This window comes from Poeciliopsis prolifica, unplaced genomic scaffold (assembly GCF_027474105.1).
Source record: "Poeciliopsis prolifica strain line A6 unplaced genomic scaffold, Auburn_PproV2 SCAFFOLD107, whole genome shotgun sequence".
Lineage (NCBI taxonomy): Eukaryota > Metazoa > Chordata > Actinopteri > Cyprinodontiformes > Poeciliidae > Poeciliopsis > Poeciliopsis prolifica.
Genome location: NW_026562482.1, coordinates 34,699 through 55,517, shown reverse-complemented (window position 1 = coordinate 55,517; position 20,819 = coordinate 34,699). Strand labels below are relative to the sequence as shown.

At 42.8% G+C, this 20,819-nt stretch overlaps 1 protein-coding gene across 1 annotated transcript in view; it reads left to right on the top strand.

Annotated features, from left to right (window-relative positions):
- The window catches only part of LOC129354284 (netrin receptor DCC-like), a 147,921-nt gene extending 128,974 nt beyond the window's left edge, over nt 1-18,947 (top strand). The window contains 5 exon segments of the mRNA XM_055023786.1: nt 3,633-3,749; nt 3,752-3,781; nt 6,659-6,958; nt 13,288-13,436; nt 18,769-18,947. Of these exon segments, the coding sequence (XP_054879761.1) occupies nt 3,633-3,749; nt 3,752-3,781; nt 6,659-6,958; nt 13,288-13,436; nt 18,769-18,858 (686 nt within the window). The 3' untranslated portion in view covers nt 18,859-18,947.
- The last annotated feature ends 1,872 nt before the right edge of the window (nt 18,948-20,819 follow it).

The window sequence follows — 20,819 nt, the reverse complement described above, 5'->3', positions numbered from 1 at the left end:
ACACACAGACACACACACAGACACACACACACGCAGACACAGAGAGACACACACACAGAGATAGACACACACACACACACACACGCAGACACACACAGAGTCACGCAGAGATACACACACACACAGAGATAGACACACACACAGACACACACACACACACACGCAGACACAGAGAGAGACACACACAGACACACACAGAGTCACGCAGAGATACACACACACACACACACAGACACACACACACAGCTTCATGTTTGCATTTGTTTGAATTTGAGCCAAAACATCTGAGCCTCCTTCATAAAACAGGACAGTTTTCGACTTTTTTCCATTTTTGAATTTTCTCCCAGTTATGATTAAATATTAATGAAGATAAAATGATGTGGTCTCTTTACATAAAGAGAACTATTGGAAAATACAAATTGTCATTAAGTTATCTCCTCGCTGTGTTTAGCCAGCACCAAAATAAAAAATGTGGAGACAAAAATAAAAAAACATTAACAGTTTTTTAAAAACTGAATGAAAATAATTGTGTAACTAAAACATAATTTTAAAATAAAAATTTAGTTTGAAATATTTCTCAAGCAAAAAAAATATTTTTAAAATAAAAAAATATTTGGAAATACAATTTAAAAGGAAAATAGTAATGTAAAAACTTAAACTAAATAATTGAACAGATTTTTGTTAAATTGAATAAAACACTTCAAACTAAAATAAATCCTCAGACTGAACTTCAGGAACGTCAGGATACTTCCTCCACGTTCCAGTCGGAGCGATGCCGTCAGAAAACCAGAACAACATTTTCTCTTGTTCAGCTCCATCGATCGCAGCATCGATCAGGACGTATTGATAAGCACCGATCCGATCAGCAGATTTAATTTGTGCCGATTTGAGCTGCGATCATTTTAAGAGAAGCAGAGTTGATTACAGATGAGAATCAACATACAGATGAGATTACAGATGAGAATCAGGCCATACCCGTATGGCCTGATCCATACGGGTATTGATCGGGGATATCGATGGATCTGGGAGGCTACAGGTCCATCCTGCCTGCAGCAAGCAGAAACTGAAACCAAGCTGGAAGTTCAGGATCTGTCTTCCTTCCACCGACGTTTCCAGATTTTTGTTCTTTATGAAAACCTTTCTGAGCAAAGAAAAGAAAACGAGAACAAAAGTAGATCAGAGTCGAGACGTTGAGAGGAAACAGAACCAATAACCTGAAGGATTAATTTCATTTTCATCAGACCAGAGAGGTGAAAATATTTCTGCTTCTGATCACTAAACTAAGACGAGACACAGGAAACCTGACAGCTGCTCTCAGATTCTGATTCACTCCAAACCAAACTGGCTCATGTGACAGGATTCACGCCTGAATGGATCATTTAGGGAAACTTCATGGTTTAAAGAGAAAAACACGGTTCACCTCTGGAGACTCACCACAACCACAAAACCTCAGGGCATCTAAAGTTTTAATGGCCTAGTCAAAGTTCATACCTCCATCTGATTGAAAATCTGATCAGAACCTGCAGAGATGAAAGTGTGAAAAACTTAATGAAGTGAAACTGAGCTGGAAAAGATGTGATGTGATGAAGTCAGACAGAAACTGTTTAAATTTTAAAAAGTTTAAAGAAATGATAAAAATTTAATGTAGATAAAGTTTAATATATATTACGGCTAGCTAAAACATTAGCGTTGCTAACCCTGAAGCACCGATCAGAAACTCTGGACTAACTAACTTTAATTCTCAATATAATTGAAAGACATGGAGCTGAACAGAAATAAAATCAGATTTTATTTGCTTCGTTGTATTAGAATTGCTGTTTTCCCTCCATGTTAAAGGAACAGATTAGAAAACCTATTTTTGTCTTTTACCTTCAGCGCCTGCTGAACAAAGAGTGAGAGTGTGGGAGTTTTTTAATCAAACATGAAGGATTACTGAGAGACAACAGAGTGCACAGCTGCACTCATTCTGCCTGGATGTGTTTTAGAAAAGACAAAAGGAAATATATACGTGCAGCTTCAGACAATAATAGGAACTGGGGGAGCTCCTTATCTTCCAAACAGGCCTGAGGAGCCGTGCAGTGATTTTTCTCTGTGTGCTGTAGACCTGAGGCGCTGTGTAATCAGTCTCACTGAGCTCGCCTCCCTGCAGTTTCCTCTCAAGGTCACAGTATGAACTCTGTCTGCCTTCCTCCTCCTCCTCCTCACACCTCCAGACCCGGCTGTGCTGCAGCGGTGCAGCCGGATCCGCAGCCGTTGTGCAGCGCGTCTCCCCGCCAGTGGGTAACGAGGTCGTTTAAGCCTTAATGTGTCTCTGCTGTGATCGCGCCGTTTGATTGTAGTTTTGTTTTTATGGCCGCAAATGAAGCCAGAAGACAAACTGTGGAGTTTCTGCTGCCAGAATCAGCTGAAAAATCAACTCAGAAACTCCAGCATCTTAAAAACATCCTGCAGCGGTAGAACTGGGCCACGGTGACCCAAACGATCTTTGCTACAAGTTTTAGAGTTTGAAGCCTGTAAGTTTTCACGTCCTGACCCAGACGCTGGGATCTGGCTCCTGATCTGCCTCAGAGCGAGGAGAGAGCAGGCTGCCTTCAGTAGGGAGGAACCACGCTCACTGCTTGCCATAGTTTCCCGTATTTACCCGCCAGCTGTTTTAGCATGAGCTAGCATGCTGTCAGCATACTACAACTCTTCATTGCAGCGTGATAAACTTATGCTACCAAGTTAGCATCAGTAGGATCTTCAGCTCTCAGTGAGATGTTGAGTTCCTTTAAGGCAAAAAAACATAAATCTTCCTTGGAGAAAAAAAGCAATTGACATTTAACATGCAAACGACAAATGAAGTATGATGAAGTACATGGATTTTAACAGGTTGAAAATGTTAGAGCATTATGAATTTAATTCAAAGGTTCCCGGCAGAACTTATGTTTCTGGTACGCCCATAAATGTGACGCACAGCTACAACCTCTCACATTAATGGACAGCTAAGCTGCTTCTGAACGATCTGATTGGACGCTGGAAAAGACTATTGTTGTGTTCAAACAACAATAGTTTGAACGCAGACTATTGTTGTTAGCTTTTAGCACAACACAGTTGTTAGCTGCTACTGTGTTAGCATGTAGCAGCTAACAATCCAGATTTCTAAAGAAGCTCCGTGAATGATCAGGGCTTCCTGAAACACTTTAAGAACAGATTAAAAACTTCTACTCATGTTTTTATTTATCTAATAATTTAGCAGCAATTTGAAAATGTTTTATTTTTTGACTCTGCTCAGTTAAGAATTTTAGAAGAGTTTTATAGCTTTTAGTGAGCTGTTCCCACTGCGGGTTATTCTCGACCTGATGGAGCCAGATGTTCCTTCATATGACGTTACAGAGACTTTTATCATGATCAACAAGGTTCACTTGGTATCTAAAATTCTTGATCAAATGTTTCGAAAGCTTAGGAGTAGAGAAAATAGTAGAAATTATTTTAAATAAATATGAAAAATATTTAATTGGAAAGTAGCACCGCCTGTCCAGACAGTTGGACTGAAAGCTAAAGTTATGCTAAATAGTGCGCTAGCTGTTCCTTCTGCTGTGTTGCTAATGCTGTCCAGTTTGGCTAATAGCGTCTTCCTGTTTGTGTTCCAGCTGTGGTCAGCGCCATCCCGGTTTCTACGCTGGAATCCTCTCAGTATCCGGGGATTCTGCCGTCACCGTCCTGCGGCTTCACGCACAACAAGTTCAGCCTCAGGCCCATGCCGTTCCCAGCCTGACGGTGGACAGAGGATACACAGCAGGTACCCAGATACACACCGCAATACACACCACGACACACACCGCAATACACACCACGATACACACCACGATACACACCACGATACACACCAACACACACCAACACACACCATGATACACACCACACACACCACGATACACACCACGACACACACCACAATACACACCACGATACACCACGACACACACCACAATACACACCACGATACACACCACACACACACCACGACACACACCAACACACACCACGATACACACCACGATACACACCACGATACACACCACGATACACACCAACACACCACGATACACACCACGACACACACCAACACACACCACGACACACACCACGATACACACCGCAATACACACCAACACACACCAACACACACCATGATACACACCACACACACCACGATACACACCACGACACACACCACAATACACACCACGATACACACCACGACACACACCGCAATACACACCACGATACACACCGCAATACACACCACGATACACACCGCAATACACACCAACACACACCATGATACACACCACGACACACACCACAATACACACCACGATACACACCACACACACCACGACACACACCAACACACACCATGATACACACCACGACACACACCACAATACACACCGCAATACACACCAACACACACCACGATACACACCACGACACACACCACAATACACACCACGATACACACACACACACCACGACACACACCAACACACACCATGATACACACCACGATACACACCGCAATACACACCAACACACACCACGATACACACCACGACACACACCACAATACACACCGCAATACACACCACGATACACACCACGATACACACCACGATACACACCACACACACCACGACACACACCAACACACACCACGATACACACCACGATACACACCACACACACCACGACACACACCAACACACACCACGATACACACCACGATACACACCACGATACACACCACACACACCACGACACACACCAACACACACCAACACACACCACGACACACCACACACCACGATACACACCACGATACACACCACGATACACACCAACACACACCACGATACACACCACGATACACACCACGATACACACCAACACACACCGCAATACACACCACGATACACACCAGGTACCGACACGTGAATTCAATCATCTCTACAATTATGCAACCTTACGTCTTTGAAAAGCAGGAGTGGAGCTTCCTGCACGACCAACAAGAATGCAGCAAGTGGTTTCTGGATGTTAAGTCTTTTCCGGAGCATTGTGCAGAGCATACAGCGGTAAAACCAGCTGACCAAAGGTGCTGGAGCCCAGCTGAGTTGCTAGGTAACGGCACAGTGTGACTCACCAACCTGGAGGTTTTATGAAATAGCTGGAAATAGCAGGTAGAAGCAGTGGAAACTCAAATGTCTCTTTTCTTTAATCCTCCAACAAAACAATCAAAACAATCTGAGCTGTGGACAGAAATGACTAAATGAAACCTTTCATTCGTCCATTTTCAGGTCAGATTTACCTGCTAATATTAAAACGTCTCCAGCTCCCTCTGCTCTGATTTCTTTCTGCTCTTCTTAATCCTGGTTTTACTGCCAAAGCAGCAAGGAGGTGGGGAGCAGCAATTCAGTAATTGATTAATTCCTGCTTGGCTCGTGTCAGAGCGTTAACAGCAGCGCGGGGAGGCAGAGAGGCTTCAGAGTCATCGAGTCAGGAGGGCCGATCGCTGCTGGCAGAGCAGACAATCACAGCCGCTAACGACGCAGCCGCTAACAATCACAGCCGCTAACGACGCAGCCGCTAACAATCACAGCCGCTAACAATCACAGCCGCTAACGACGCAGCCGCTAACAATCACAGCCGCTAACAGACGCAGCCGCTAACAATCACAGCCGCTAACGACGCAGCCGCTAACAATCACAGCCGAGATATGATGAGAAACAGACGAAACGCAGAACAAGGGGAGATTTGAAGCTACAGTTTTCTCTTAACTACTGAGTCAGAATTAGAAACTTTATCCTGCGAAGCATCAAAAAGTTTCTGCTGGTCTGAGTCCCGGCTGTCATCATGGTGACGGGGAAACGCTAATGGAGATCAGGTCAGCCTTATTATCTCTGATCTCTTTCATTAGAAACATTCACAGGAAAATAGGTTTTAATAAAACCTTTAAAAAACTTTTGAACTGAAATGTTTCACTGAAACCAGCAGAAATTATGGGCTTCAGAAAAACTGCTCATAAAAACGGATACAAGGTTCTGTTGGCCCGGTTCTGTAGGCCCGGTTCTGTAGGCCCGGTTCTGTAGGCCTGGTTTTGTTGGCCGGGTTCTGTTGGCCGGGTTCTGTTGGCCGGGTTCTGTTGGCCCGGTTCTGTTAGGGGTTTTCGTGGGTTCTGGTGTTGAATCCTGATGGTGCCGTTGTTGTTGGTTGCTGTGGGACAGAAAAGAAAACCTGCAGAGGTTTTGAGTTTTTCTGAAACCTTCGTCTCCAGGTTTCATGTGGTTGTGCAGCAGCAGCGTTCAGCCGGCAGCAAGAGGCTGAAATTACAGCCTGATGTTTCCTGTAGTGATTTATTCAGAGTGAACATTTCCTCTCTTCCTGCTGCAGGAACCATTTTCCTCTCGTTTCTGTTGGTCATGAAGCGTCCAGATTAGTCTTTGTTTACAGTCAGCCTCTTTGTGCTGCATCCAGAGCGAAGCGTCCAGAGCGCGGCGTCCAGAGCGAGGCGTCCAGAGCGCGGCGTCCAGAGCGCCATGTTTGATGTTTCTCCACCAGACAGTCGCTCTAATTGAACTCTTCTTCTTCTTCTTCTTGTGTTTCTGTTTCCTGTCAGCGATGCCGTCGGACTCCTCCGCCGCCCCCCTGCTGCAGCAACAGGCTCCGCCCCCTCCGGCCGCCCCGCTGCTGCCCGGCTCTGCCGCTCCCGCCGCCGACCTGGCCCCCCGGTGGGGCCCGTGCCCGGCCGCCGCCGCATCGGGCCCCTCGGAGGAAGCCCAGGCGGCGGCCGCGCGCAGCATCCCTACGGCCTGCGTCCGGCCCACGCACCCCCTGCGCAGCTTCACCAACCCTCTGCTGCCGCCGCCGATGGGAACCATCGACCCCAAGGTCTACACCTCCATGCTGCCGCAGGCCAGTGAGTACCGCCCCCTGCTGGCAGGGCAACACTCGGCTCCAACGTTCAGATCGTTAAAGTTACACTGAAAAAACAAAATATCATTTTGTTCTGATTTATTCAAACTGAAAGGAAACTTTTTTCAGCTCAACTTGAGTTATTTTAGGGGTCAAAAGTTGAAACACTTCAGATTCTGCTGATATTTGGAGTCGATGATCTGATTATGATTATATTTAGTAAAATCTTCTCGTTTTTCGTCCTTGCTTGTGGCCAGCGCCTCGGGCTGAAGCATAGTTCTGTCTCAGCAGCTCAGACGTTTCATCTCCTCGTCCCATAAAAGAGAAACGTTTCGTCTTCAGCAGTTTGTCTCCTCTGATTCTTGTTCAACTCCAGGATGATGCAACATGAGAGCAAACATCTTCTGGTCCAAACATGAAACAGACCCACATCCAAAGACATGCAGCTTCTGTTTTACAGAGTCATCGCTTTAATCGGCTTTTCTGCTCTTTAAGGTGTGAAATTGGCTCAGGTCAGATCATTTTAATAAGCGCCCTGCTGTAATTCCTCACAGGAACCAGAGTTTCTGTTTGTCCGCTTTAAATAAAAGGAATCCGTTTTTCTGCGGCCGGCTGCTCGTTTTCTGTCATATTTCACATTTCAGGCCGGATCCTCTGCTTTCATATTTTACTCAGGGAAGCTGAATGCATCGGCCCCAGGCTGTTACACACACAGTGTGTGTTTGTATATCTTTAATACGCTGTAACCGGGCCTGACATTCGCCGGAGGGATGGAGGATCCGACCCGATCCGCCTCAGTTCTCCCTCTGCCATATCGTTACCTGTCTGTCTGTCTGTCTGTCTGTCTGTCTGCGCTCATGTCCAGCCGCTGCTGCAGCCTCACATTAAACCTGACAGACACTTGACCTGCAGCAAGCCGCCCTGCTGCAGCAAGCCGCCCTGCTGCAGCAAGCCGCCCTGCTGCAGCAAGCCGCCCTGCTGCAGCAAGCCGCCCTGCTGCAGCAGGCCTTCATAGGAAACAAAGTTACTCCAGGGTTTTGTTTTAGAACTAAAGCTAATTCTAGTCATTTAACTTACGGAAATTTGTGCAGATATTTTTGTTTAAATATAACCCGGGGTCATTTTGGTACATTATTGTCAAACTGTTTTACGTAAATGCTCTGCTTATATTCCCTGTTTTGTTTTTTTTCTCGTAATTTAAACTGAATCTGGTTTGAACAGAAGAATCAAATCTTTGGACACTGAAATATTTCCATCTCTACAGTTTATGAAGCTCTGAAGAAGCTCAGTTTATGAAGCCCCTAGTGTTCGGATAGACCGAACACTAGGGGGCAGTAGAACAGCTGCAATGTTACATTTCTATAGATCTTTTTATTTTGACTGCAGCTAAAAGCTAAAAACAGAAACAAACTGTTCATTATGGTCTGTGTGTGTGTGTGTGTGTGTGTGTGTGTGTGTGTGTGTGTGTGTGTGTGTGTGTGTGTGTGTGTGGTGTGTGTGTGTGTGTGTGTGTGTGGTGTGTGTGTGTGTGTGTGTGTGTGTTTCTATCATTTCTGTGTTTACATGCTCAGGCTGCCTCAGATTATCATTGATTTTTAGCTCCAGGAAACTTTTCACTCAGAGACTGTAAGCCTGAGGCAACAGGAGCCAGAGAGCAGGACTCACTGTTCCCTCATCGTTCCCTTACTGTTCCCTCATCGTTCCCTTACTGTTCCCTCATCGTTCCCTCACTGTTCCCTCATCGTTCCCTCACTGTTCCCTCATCGTTCCCTCACTGTTCCCTCATCAGGAAACGTCACATTTAATCAAAGCCTGAAGCTAAAACTAGCATGTATGCTAGTTTTAGCATAGATACTAGTTAGCATAAACACTGATGTTGTTTCCTTTCTTCTTTCCTTGCTAGTTAGTTAAACTCAGTTGTTTGTAATATGTTGACATTTATTTTATGACACATTGAAATGAACAAATAATTCATACAGAAACTTTTCATAAACGTGAAGACGATGAGGAAAACAAAGACCAGAAAGCAACAAGGATAATAAAACTAAAACTATTTAGGTCGCAGGATAAAAAAAAAGAAAAATAATCATCTTTACGTTTATTTAGTTCATTTTCAGTCTTTTTTCTCCTCCGACATAAAAACTGATTCCAGTTCATATTGAACCGTATCAGTAGCAACCATTTGAGACGAGGATGTTTATTATTGGTGACATTATGAGAGACCACTATGTATCGCTTTATATTATATCAATTGTTCATCAGACTATGAACAATTGTCTTATCCGTAATTTACATAAGGAACAAAATGGTTCCTTATGTAAATTAATTAAAGAGGAAAAACATTCAGGAAATACTGACGTTTCAGAAAAACTCATCGTTTTTTTTTTTTACTGTATTTAAACAAAAAATCTAAATATTTTGGTCATTTTCAACTTTTCCATAAACAGGTAAAAAAAAACAAGAAAAACACAAATTCAAGACAAAACTATTACAGATACATCAACAATATCTCAACTTAAAAAGTATAAACCAACACAAAGTAGAGGCATAACTTTATTTGTCTTTCATTTTATTTATAAGCAGCTGAATATTTCCTGTATATTTTACTAAAAATTCAGTTTAAACATTTTATTATTAAATGTAAACATTTTCTTCCACACCTGAATCATGAATCCTGTGAATCTGGAGCAAAATGTTTGTTATTAATCCCAGAAATGCGTCTCTCTTAACTCATATTTAACTCTCAACTCATGTGAAAAGTAAAATAGAGTTTAGATGTGTGAGCGTTTAAAACGAGCTTTAATTTGACTAAATAGCACTGAAACTACCTTTAGTTTTTCATAAAGTTTCTACCGGCCGTCAGCATGAGGGACATTTTCCTGACATGAATAAAATGAACTTCCTGTCTGCAGGTTTGACTCGGTCCAGTTTAAAAGAGGGACAATAATAGTTGAGATCTCTTCTGCAGCCGTGACTCAGCTGAATTGATCTGAACGAACAGTTCACGGCTCCGGGCTGTAACAGGATTGTCCTAGTCGATGTCCGGCTCTGAGGACGGAGGCGGCCGGAGGCGGACTGGTCCACCTGTGACGGACGTTTTCAGCTCCATCGCCTGCAGGAAAACAAAAATAAACGTGTCGTCGCGACAGAAACGCCACCGGCAGACAATAACGACTCTCCACCAAAGTGACCCGTCAGGACTGATCAGTGGCCTATTCAAAGTTCATCTCATGTTTTCCACAAAGTCATTCTTAGATAATCAGATTTTAGTTTGCTCCGTTCCCCCAACTCAGCGTTTACACTCACACAGGAAAGTAACTGCAAGTAGATGTGTTACAACCGTACATCTTTGAAAAGCATTAGTGGAGCCTCCTGCACAACCGACGAGAATGCAGCAAATGGTTTCCGGATCAAATCAACATCAAACACTTGTCTTCCACAGCGCACTGCAAAAACACTAAAACTCACCAAGTATTTATTGAACCTTTTTGTGTTTTTGCACAACCCTGTCGGGGTCGCTAGGTAACGGCGCAGTGTGACTCAACAATGGGAGGTTTTTGAAACGATTTCCAACATAAATTATCTTGATAAAAATCTTCTGGATGTTTTTTTAAGTTGTTTTTAGAAACAGTTGAAAACCAAGATGTGGATTTTGCTCTCTGTGGTTCCCTTCGTGAGACGAGGAGATTTTATGGCGGTACAGGAAAATGAACAGATCGCAGACGACGCAGGACGGCGGCTCTCAGGGGAAACGTTGAAACGAAGCCTGCAGGTGGCGCTGTGACCTCCAACAGTCCAGGCTGGGAATCGAACCTGGGACCCGGTTGCTGCCAGGCAGTTCCAGCAGTCGGAGGGCGAACATCGAGACGAACAGCCGGGAAATGAAAAGTAGGTCAGGAGCGAAACAGAGAGACGGCGGCGTGAAGCGGAGACGAGTCGTCCTCCAGAGACGAGACGAGACGAGACGTCTCCTCAGAAACGTTTCATCTGCAGCTGGATCAAAACGCTCTGAGGATCGATACTGGCTCTGACTGCGACCCCAAACACACACACACACACACACACACACACACACACACACACACACACACACACACACACACACACACACACACACACAGACACACACACACACACACAGACACACACACACACAGACACACACACACACACACACACAGACACACACACACACACCACACACACAGACACACACACACACACACACACACACAGACACACAGACACACACACACACGCGGCGCTCTGATGGAACCTGGTGGGCATTTCACACCTTCCTCACCTGTCAGGTTGAACCTGAAGCTCCGGTTCACCCTGAGCCCCTGAAGCTGCTCAGTCTCACCTTCACATCGTTCAGACGCTGAAACCCAAAATGCTTTCACTTCTCTGGAAAAGTTGTTTCCTGGAACTTTTCAGAGCTTTTTGGCAGAAGTCCATCTTGACCTCCATACATGTGACTTTAACTTCCGTGTAGTGAAGAAGTTTGACTCCAGAGACGCTTCATCTCAGATCCACTTGTCAGTTTTTTCTTGCAGAATTTCAGCTTTTCAAACTCAGAAATGTTTTGTTTTTGGCAGAAATTCCTGGTTGTTTTTGGACCTGCAGCCTTCCTGATATGTTGAGGAATAATTCATATTCAGATCCAGGAGGATTTGGGACAACAAATCAGTTTTAACGATCAGCTTCAGTAAAACTGATTCACTTGGTGTTTGAGTTCAACACTCCGACATCAGTTTCCCTTGCAATGAGGTCACTGGTGCAGCAAAGACAAAGATCCCCCTGGAAACAGATTATTGGTAACATGTTCCCAGGTTTCCAAATGAAATCTGGTGTTCAGGAAACATCTTGCAACAGAAAAGATGAGATGGAGAATGTTTGTGTTTCTCTGATAAACTGACCAAACGTCGTCCAGAAGCTTCTGCTGCTAAAAGCTTCTGTGAGTTGAAGTGAATCTGTGAGTTGAAGTGAATCTGTGAGTTGAAGTGAATCTGTGAGTTGAAGTGAATCTGTGAGTTGAAGTGAATCTGTGAGTTGAAGTGAATCTGTGAGTTGAAGTGAATCTTTGAGTTGAAGTGAATCTGTGAGTCCGTTGAGGAAACGCAGCTCTGGTTCTGATCCGTCTGTTTCTGGCTCTGCTGCCAGTCGAGTCGCTGCAGGTGTTTTGTTTAGCAGAATGGATGTTTATTGATTAGCAGCAGAGAGCAGAGTGATGGGGGACATTGTTGGCCCCAGCAGGCCTCCGTACTGGAGGAGGCTGTGGAGAATATCCGTCTTTTGGGTCCATTTTTCTTCTAAATGTTGCTGTTCTTTCAGCTCGCTCCCCCAGCGGATTAAAAGTAGCTCCGTCTGGTTGTTTGTTTCCTTTTCTTTGAAGCATTGATCCAACCCGCTTTCTTTCTCTCTGCTCATGTGAGTTTTGATCGTTTCTGTGAGCGGATGCTGCAGCAGCAGACGGCCTCTGAATGACTTCTGCTGCTCTTCGTTTCCATCGCTTAGTTGCGTGTAAAGTTGTCATTTAGAGGGTCGATGGCGGCCGGGAGTCATGAGGTCAAACTATTCCTGTCAGCAGCTGAAAAGGTCGTCGATACTCAAGTTTCACCATCCAGCAAAGATTGACCTGATTATGAACAAACGCGTCGATGTTTGATGCTTCATGACTTCAGAAAAACAATGGAAGACAAAAATCTGGATTCTGGAACGAATATATTTGATTTTCCTGGTTTTATTGTAGTTCTGCTGACGACCCGGTTTGGCCCAAACTTCTGCTTTAGTCTATGATGAATAAATAAAATCTGGACCTGAATAAAAGGAACATTTCACGTGTTTTGCTTTGGAGATCTTTGCCTCTCACTGCAGCTGGTGCTCATCCTGTCTACAGCCGTAACTTCCTGTCTGCCATCATCAGTGACGTCATCATTGGCTCTGATTAGACCCCAGAAACATCCTTGATTGGCCTCATCAGCGCCGCGGCCATTAAATTCACTCTTTTCTTTTGAAGTCATTGATGATTCTGACCTGCAGCTGAAATGATAGACAATCTGTTCTTCTGTTCCGTCTTTAAAATCTTGATTATGAAACAGAAAATGTGGTGAAGATCGATCAGAATTTATCTCCTTTGGGTCTGAACCGCAGTTTGAGCCCAAACCGAACCGGGCCCAAACAGAACCGGGTTCAAACAGAACCGGGCCCAAACAGAACCGGGTTCAAACAGAACCGGGCCCAAACAGAACCGGGCTCAAACAGAACCGGGCCCAAACAGAACCGGGCCCAAACGGCCCGTCAGTAACCCTGAACGTCTCGGTTCTGTTCCAGGTGCCAGCCTGCCGAAGCCCCAGGTGAAGACGGCGTCTCTGGGTCAGGCTGGGAAGGCCCGCTCCCCTCTGCTGCCCGTCTCGGTACCGACGGCGCCGGACCTGCAGGAGGAGGGCGGAGCCAAACCGCCGGAGGATTCAGCCGCCAACGTGAGTCTGAGGCAGAACCAGCGTTCAGAACCAGAACATTTAGTCCAGGAAGTTTCAGCAGGTTCTGCATGTTTTAACCAAACACATAAAATAAGATTTAAACACAAATTTTCCACAAATCAGCACAAAAAAAACAACGAGTTCAGGAAATAAAGCAGAAAGAAGCAGGAAGGAAATTCATTCTCAGAATTTAAATTCTGACTTTATTTTCTGTCGTATCAGCGCCACTTTATCTGCTCACAAAATGACTTTTTTCTTGTCATTTATTTTGGTATTTTTATGATTTTATTCTTTTATTTTCTAAAATCAGAATCCTGTCATCCATGTATGAAACAAACAGTTTAGTTTCTGAAAAGCAGTTTATCAGCTGAGCTCTGGCCTAAACAAAGTAAATGACTGACACAAAGCAGACTTCTCTGCTCGGCTGCTGATTGTAGGAAAAACTCAGAGTTTGATCTGCAGATTCCTCCAGTTTTAGCAGGAGAGTTTTTACTTTTAAGACTCTTCATGCGACTGTCAGCGTCTGGGATTCAGCAGAACAAACCGACGATTCCTCCTAAAACTGAGGAAGAGACGGAAGCAGGACGACAAAAACCTGAAGAGGAAAAACTGCAGAGCGAGACGACATGATGGGCAGAGAAACAGAGAAACAGGATGGATTCAGGTTTAACTCCCATAAAAACTGAGAAACGAGACAGACGGAGGACAGGAATGTCAGCGTCTCCGAGGGAAGAAGGGATGAGATGAACGACAGCAGACGATGCGGAGCGATGTCGGACGTCAGGAGGTGTCACCACGGCAACCGGAGGAGGAGAGGAATTATGAAACCACCAGGTGTCGCCATGGCACCAAGGAGGAAGAGGAGGAGGAAGAGCTGCTGCCACGGCGACAAGAACCACACACACACACACACACACACACACACACACACACACACACACACACACACACACTGATACTGAATAAATACAATATAGATGTAGATTAACTAGATTCCAGCACATCTAAAGGTTTCACATCACAGAGAGGATTTCTGCTTTCCTGCTGTTTTACAGAACAATCTGAAAAGTGCGGCAGGCTGCTTTATTCTCTGACCAAGAGTGTGAGCCAGAATCAGAGATCATTTTAAAAATTAAGAGAATAAAGTCGGATTATTAGCAAAATAAAACAAAATGTATAAAGTCAATGGACAGACGGACGGATGTTTCTGTTCTCCTGGCACTGAAACTTTAAGAAAAGTCCAGATTTTTAACATTCTTGTTTCTGTTGAGCAGTTATTGTCCAAATGTCACGTTGCCTGATGATCCGTGGAATAAATTAATCAGTTTTCGCCGACCAGGAGTTGATGTGACACCTCCATGTTGGTTCTATAAATCCTCCATGTTGGTTCTATAAATCCTCCATGTTGGTTCTTTAAATCCTCCATGTTGGTTCTATAAATCCTCCATGTTGGTTCTATAAATCCTCCATGTTGGTTCTTTAAATCCTCCATGTTGGTTCTTTAAATCCTCCATGTTGGTTCTATAAATCCTCCATGTTGGTTCTATAAATCCTCCATGTTGTTTCTTTAAATCCTCCATGTTGGTTCTATAAATCCTCCATGTTGGTTCTATAAATCCTCCATGTTGTTTCTATAAATCCTCCATGTTGGTTCTTTAAATCCTCCATGTTGGTTCTTTAAATCCTCCATGTTGGTTCTATAAATCCTCCATGTTGGTTCTATAAATCCTCCATGTTGGTTCTATAAATCCTCCATGTTGGTTCTGTAAATCCTCCATGTTGGTTCTATAAATCCTCCATGTTGGTTCTTTAAATCCTCCATGTTGGTTCTTTAAATCCTCCATGTTGGTTCTTTAAATCCTCCATGTTGGTTCTATAAATCCTCCATGTTGGTTCTATAAATCCTCCATGTTGGTTCTATAAATCCTCCATGTTGGTTCTGTAAATCCTCCATGTTGGTTCTATAAATCCTCCATGTTGGTTCTATAAATCCTCCATGTTGGTTCTTTAAATCCTCCATGTTGGTTCTATAAATCCTCCATGTTGGTTCTATAAATCCTCCATGTTGGTTCTTTAAATCCTCCATGTTGGTTCTATAAATCCTCCATGTTGGTTCTATAAATCCTCCATGTTGGTTCTATAAATCCTCCATGTTGGTTCTATAAATCCTCCATGTTGGTTCTGTAAATCCTCCATGTTGGTTCTATAAATCCTCCATGTTGGTTCTTTAAATCCTCCATGTTGGTTCTTTAAATCCTCCATGTTGGTTCTATAAATCCTCCATGTTGGTTCTATAAATCCTCCATGTTGGTTCTATAAATCCTCCATGTTGGTTCTGTAAATCCTCCATGTTGGTTCTATAAATCCTCCATGTTGGTTCTATAAATCCTCCATGTTGTTTCTATAAATCCTCCATGTTGGTTCTTTAAATCCTCCATGTTCTTTCTATAAATCCTCCATGTTGTTTCTATAAATCCTCCATGTTGGTTCTTTAAATCCTCCATGTTCTTTCTATAAATCCTCCATGTTGGTTCTTTAAATCCTCCATGTTGTTTCTATAAATCCTCCATGTTGGTTCTTTAAATCCTCCATGTTGTTTCTATAAATCCTCCATGTTGGTTCTTTAAATCCTCCATGTTGGTTCTTTAAATCCTCCATGTTGGTTCTTTAAATCCTCCATGTTGGTTCTTTAAATCCTCCATGTTGGTTCTATAAATCCTCCATGTTGGTTCTTTAAATCCTCCATGTTGGTTCTTTAAATCCTCCATGTTGGTTCTTTAAATCCTCCATGTTGGTTCTTTAAATCCTCCATGTTGTTTCTATAAATCCTCCATGTTGGTTCTATAAATCCTCCATGTTGGTTCTTTAAATCCTCCATGTTGGTTCTTTAAATCCTCCATGTTGGTTCTTTAAATCCTCCATGTTGTTTCTATAAATCCTCCATGTTGGTTCTTTAAATCCTCCATGTTGGTTCTTTAAATCCTCCATGTTGGTTCTTTAAATCCTCCATGTTGGTTCTATAAATCCTCCATGTTGGTTCTTTAAATCCTCCATGTTGTTTCTATAAATCCTCCATGTACTTTCTATAAATCCTCCATGTTGGTTCTTTAAATCCTCCATGTTGTTTCTATAAATCCTCCATGTTGGTTCTTTAAATCCTCCATGTAGGTTCTTTAAATCCTCCATGTTGGTTCTTTAAATCCTCCATGTTGGTTCTTTAAATCCTCCATGTTGGTTCTTTAAATCCTCCATGTTGGTTCTATAAATCCTCCATGTTGGTTCTATAAATCCTCCATGTTGGTTCTATAAATCCTCCATGTTGGTTCTGTAAATCCTCCATGTTGGTTCTATAAATCCTCCATGTTGGTTCTATAAATCCTCCATGTAGGTTCTTTAAATCCTCCATGTTGGTTCTTTAAATCCTCCATGTTGGTTCTATAAATCCTCCATGTTGGTTCTTTAAATCCTCCATGTTGGTTCTATAAATCCTCCATGTTGGTTCTATAAATCCTCCATGTTGGTTCTATAAATCCTCCATGTTGGTTCTATAAATCCTCCATGTTGGTTCTGTAAATCCTCCATGTTGGTTCTATAAATCCTCCATGTTGGTTCTTTAAATCCTCCATGTTGGTTCTTTAAATCCTCCATGTTGGTTCTATAAATCCTCCATGTTGGTTCTATAAATCCTCAAAGTTGGTTCTATAAATCCTCCATGTTGGTTCTGTAAATCCTCCATGTTGGTTCTATAAATCCTCCATGTTGGTTCTATAAATCCTCCATGTTGTTTCTATAAATCCTCCATGTTGGTTCTTTAAATCCTCCATGTTCTTTCTATAAATCCTCCATGTTGTTTCTATAAATCCTCCATGTTGGTTCTTTAAATCCTCCATGTTCTTTCTATAAATCCTCCATGTTGGTTCTTTAAATCCTCCATGTTGTTTCTATAAATCCTCCATGTTGGTTCTTTAAATCCTCCATGTTGTTTCTATAAATCCTCCATGTTGGTTCTTTAAATCCTCCATGTTGGTTCTTTAAATCCTCCATGTTGGTTCTTTAAATCCTCCATGTTGGTTCTTTAAATCCTCCATGTTGGTTCTATAAATCCTCCATGTTGGTTCTTTAAATCCTCCATGTTGGTTCTTTAAATCCTCCATGTTGGTTCTTTAAATCCTCCATGTTGGTTCTTTAAATCCTCCATGTTGTTTCTATAAATCCTCCATGTTGGTTCTATAAATCCTCCATGTTGGTTCTTTAAATCCTCCATGTTGGTTCTTTAAATCCTCCATGTTGGTTCTTTAAATCCTCCATGTTGTTTCTATAAATCCTCCATGTTGGTTCTTTAAATCCTCCATGTTGGTTCTTTAAATCCTCCATGTTGGTTCTTTAAATCCTCCATGTTGGTTCTATAAATCCTCCATGTTGGTTCTTTAAATCCTCCATGTTGTTTCTATAAATCCTCCATGTACTTTCTATAAATCCTCCATGTTGGTTCTTTAAATCCTCCATGTTGTTTCTATAAATCCTCCATGTTGGTTCTTTAAATCCTCCATGTAGGTTCTTTAAATCCTCCATGTTGGTTCTTTAAATCCTCCATGTTGGTTCTTTAAATCCTCCATGTTGGTTCTTTAAATCCTCCATGTTGGTTCTATAAATCCTCCATGTTGGTTCTATAAATCCTCCATGTTGGTTCTATAAATCCTCCATGTTGGTTCTGTAAATCCTCCATGTTGGTTCTATAAATCCTCCATGTTGGTTCTATAAATCCTCCATGTAGGTTCTTTAAATCCTCCATGTTGGTTCTTTAAATCCTCCATGTTGGTTCTTTAAATCCTCCATGTTGGTTCTATAAATCCTCCATGTTGGTTCTTTAAATCCTCCATGTTGGTTCTATAAATCCTCCATGTTGGTTCTTTAAATCCTCCATGTTGGTTCTTTAAATCCTCCATGTTGGTTCTTTAAATCCTCCATGTTGGTTCTTTAAATCCTCCATGTTGGTTCTTTAAATCCTCCATGTTGGTTCTATAAATCCTCCATGTTGGTTCTGTAAATCCTCCATGTTGGTTCTATAAATCCTCCATGTTGGTTCTATAAATCCTCCATGTTGGTTCTATAAATCCTCCATGTTGGTTCTATAAATCCTCCATGTTGGTTCTATAAATCCTCCATGTTGGTTCTTTAAATCCTCCATGTTGGTTCTATAAATCCTCCATGTTGGTTCTTTAAATCCTCCATGTTGGTTCTTTAAATCCTCCATGTTGGTTCTATAAATCCTCCATATTGGTTCTTTAAATCCTCCATGTTGGTTCTTTAAATCCTCCATGTTGTGTTCCAGGTGTATGAGCAGGACGACCTGTCGGAGCAGATGGCCAGTCTGGAAGGACTGATGCAGCAGCTCAACGCCATCACCGGCTCCGCCTTCTAACCGCCACCTGGCCCGGACCGGACCGGACCGGCCCTTTCTCAGCCACGGACCGATCTGCTCTGACTGACTGGTTGCCCAGATCTCCATCCGTTTGGTTTTGCTGGTCTGGGCTTTGAAAGGGAATAAACTGTCCAGCATCAGGAACTGGACCGGCTGCGGCCGATTCCAGGCGTTCAAACTGAAACCCTCTAGATTCTCCAACCCAGACATGAACTGAGAGAAACCCAAACGCCTCCACACAGGAATATCACCGCAAAGATTCTCCGTTTCTCCTGTTTGTGGTATTTATTAGCATCGTCTCCTCTGAGTTTCAGACTCAGCTACTGTGACCGAACCTCGCCGACTTTCCACCGGTGGAAATATTCCTTCATCAGAACGTTTGCAGAACGTTTGGAAACCTGCGATTCAGAAAGCGAAACATCTTCAGCCAAAGTTTCACTGACACACGATATTTTTCACATGGACCTAAAGTTTCCCATCATGCCTCGCTGTCGGTTTGTTCTCCTTCATTTCCGTTTGCCAACACAAACAGGAAGTCCTGCGGAGCGTCAGCCGTCCATCTGCTGTGAGCGAAGGATCGAGAAGGAAGTCTGACCCGACGTTAGCCGTTAGCGACATTAGCTTGTGTTGCGTCTGACCTTAGGAAGCTTATTGTGAATATCTTTGTTTTTGCTGCTTGTTTCTGTCCATCAATCAGTCCAGAGGTCGAGAAGAAAAAAGGAAAGGAAACAAAATCAAATTATTAGTAAAAGAAGAAACCGTCTGGATTTTAGTTGCAACATTTTTTCTGACGGTTGGAAGATGTTGGACAAAGTGACGGTTCACTGATTCAACATTAAACTGATTCAGCTGAAGAAACATCGTGGTATCCGTAGGCAACGCTAATGCTAACACTAGCATTCGACTGTTAGCACTAGCACGCTAAAGATCTGTCAGTAATTCACTACAGACTTAGTGTTAGCCTGCTAACAGTGATGCTAACTCTTAGCAAAGGCAGTAACATGCTAACAGTTAGCATAGTGAAGCGAGGAGCCGTCACTTTTCCCGCCTTTTTGTCCTGTTGCCTAGCAACCGTGACGCACGGAACACAAGCTGCTAAAAACGGAGCCAGAACTTTTCCAGAGTTTCAGTCGTTTAATCCGTTTAGTGAATTAAATTTGAAACAGAAACATGTGAAACAGAAGTGACCCATGTGAATCATTCAGCTAATTCAGCCTGAATGAAACATGAACCAGCAATACAACAATATCATCTTTATACATAAGTCCAATAAGTTCAAGGTTTCCTGATCATTCTGACCAATAACAGGTCATGAATCTGTTCATGTGAACAGTTCTTTGCTTTACGGATCCAGATTTAGATGAACTGGTTCATCTGCTCTGCGTTGGTTGTTTCCTGTCGTTCTGTTTTTATCACTCTGGGATTTTTTTCAGTTTTTATTTGTTTTGAAGAACCAAACGAACACAACTGATCAAAAAACCACCAGCTTCACTTTGAGTTTCATTTTGTAGAAAAAGACAAAAAAGTTACAAAAAGACAAACATAATCCTGAAAAAGTCTATTTTTACATTCAGTGTCACGGCGCAGATCAGAGAGCAAAGAAAAGTCAAGAACTAAATCAACATGACACTCAGTAATTATCTGGTGTGAAACAGCTGCGTTTTCATTACAGGAAGTAGATTAAACGGTGAGACGACGGCGTCGTCGCGCAGCGGACAGGAAACTTCCACCAGTCACTTTCCATTTATCTGTTCTGACCTTCAGAGCTTCAAAGGTCAACAATTTAAAAGTTTGAAACTAGAAAATGAATCTGAGATTTTCCTCAGAAATCTTTTAGAAAAACATTTTTTTAATCAAATGTCATAATTTGGAAAAAGTTTATGTTTTTTGGTGGAAGTTGTTGCTGTGGCTCTGATGCGCCGACGGTTCTGGTTTCCAGAGGGAATCTGTGTTTAGATAGT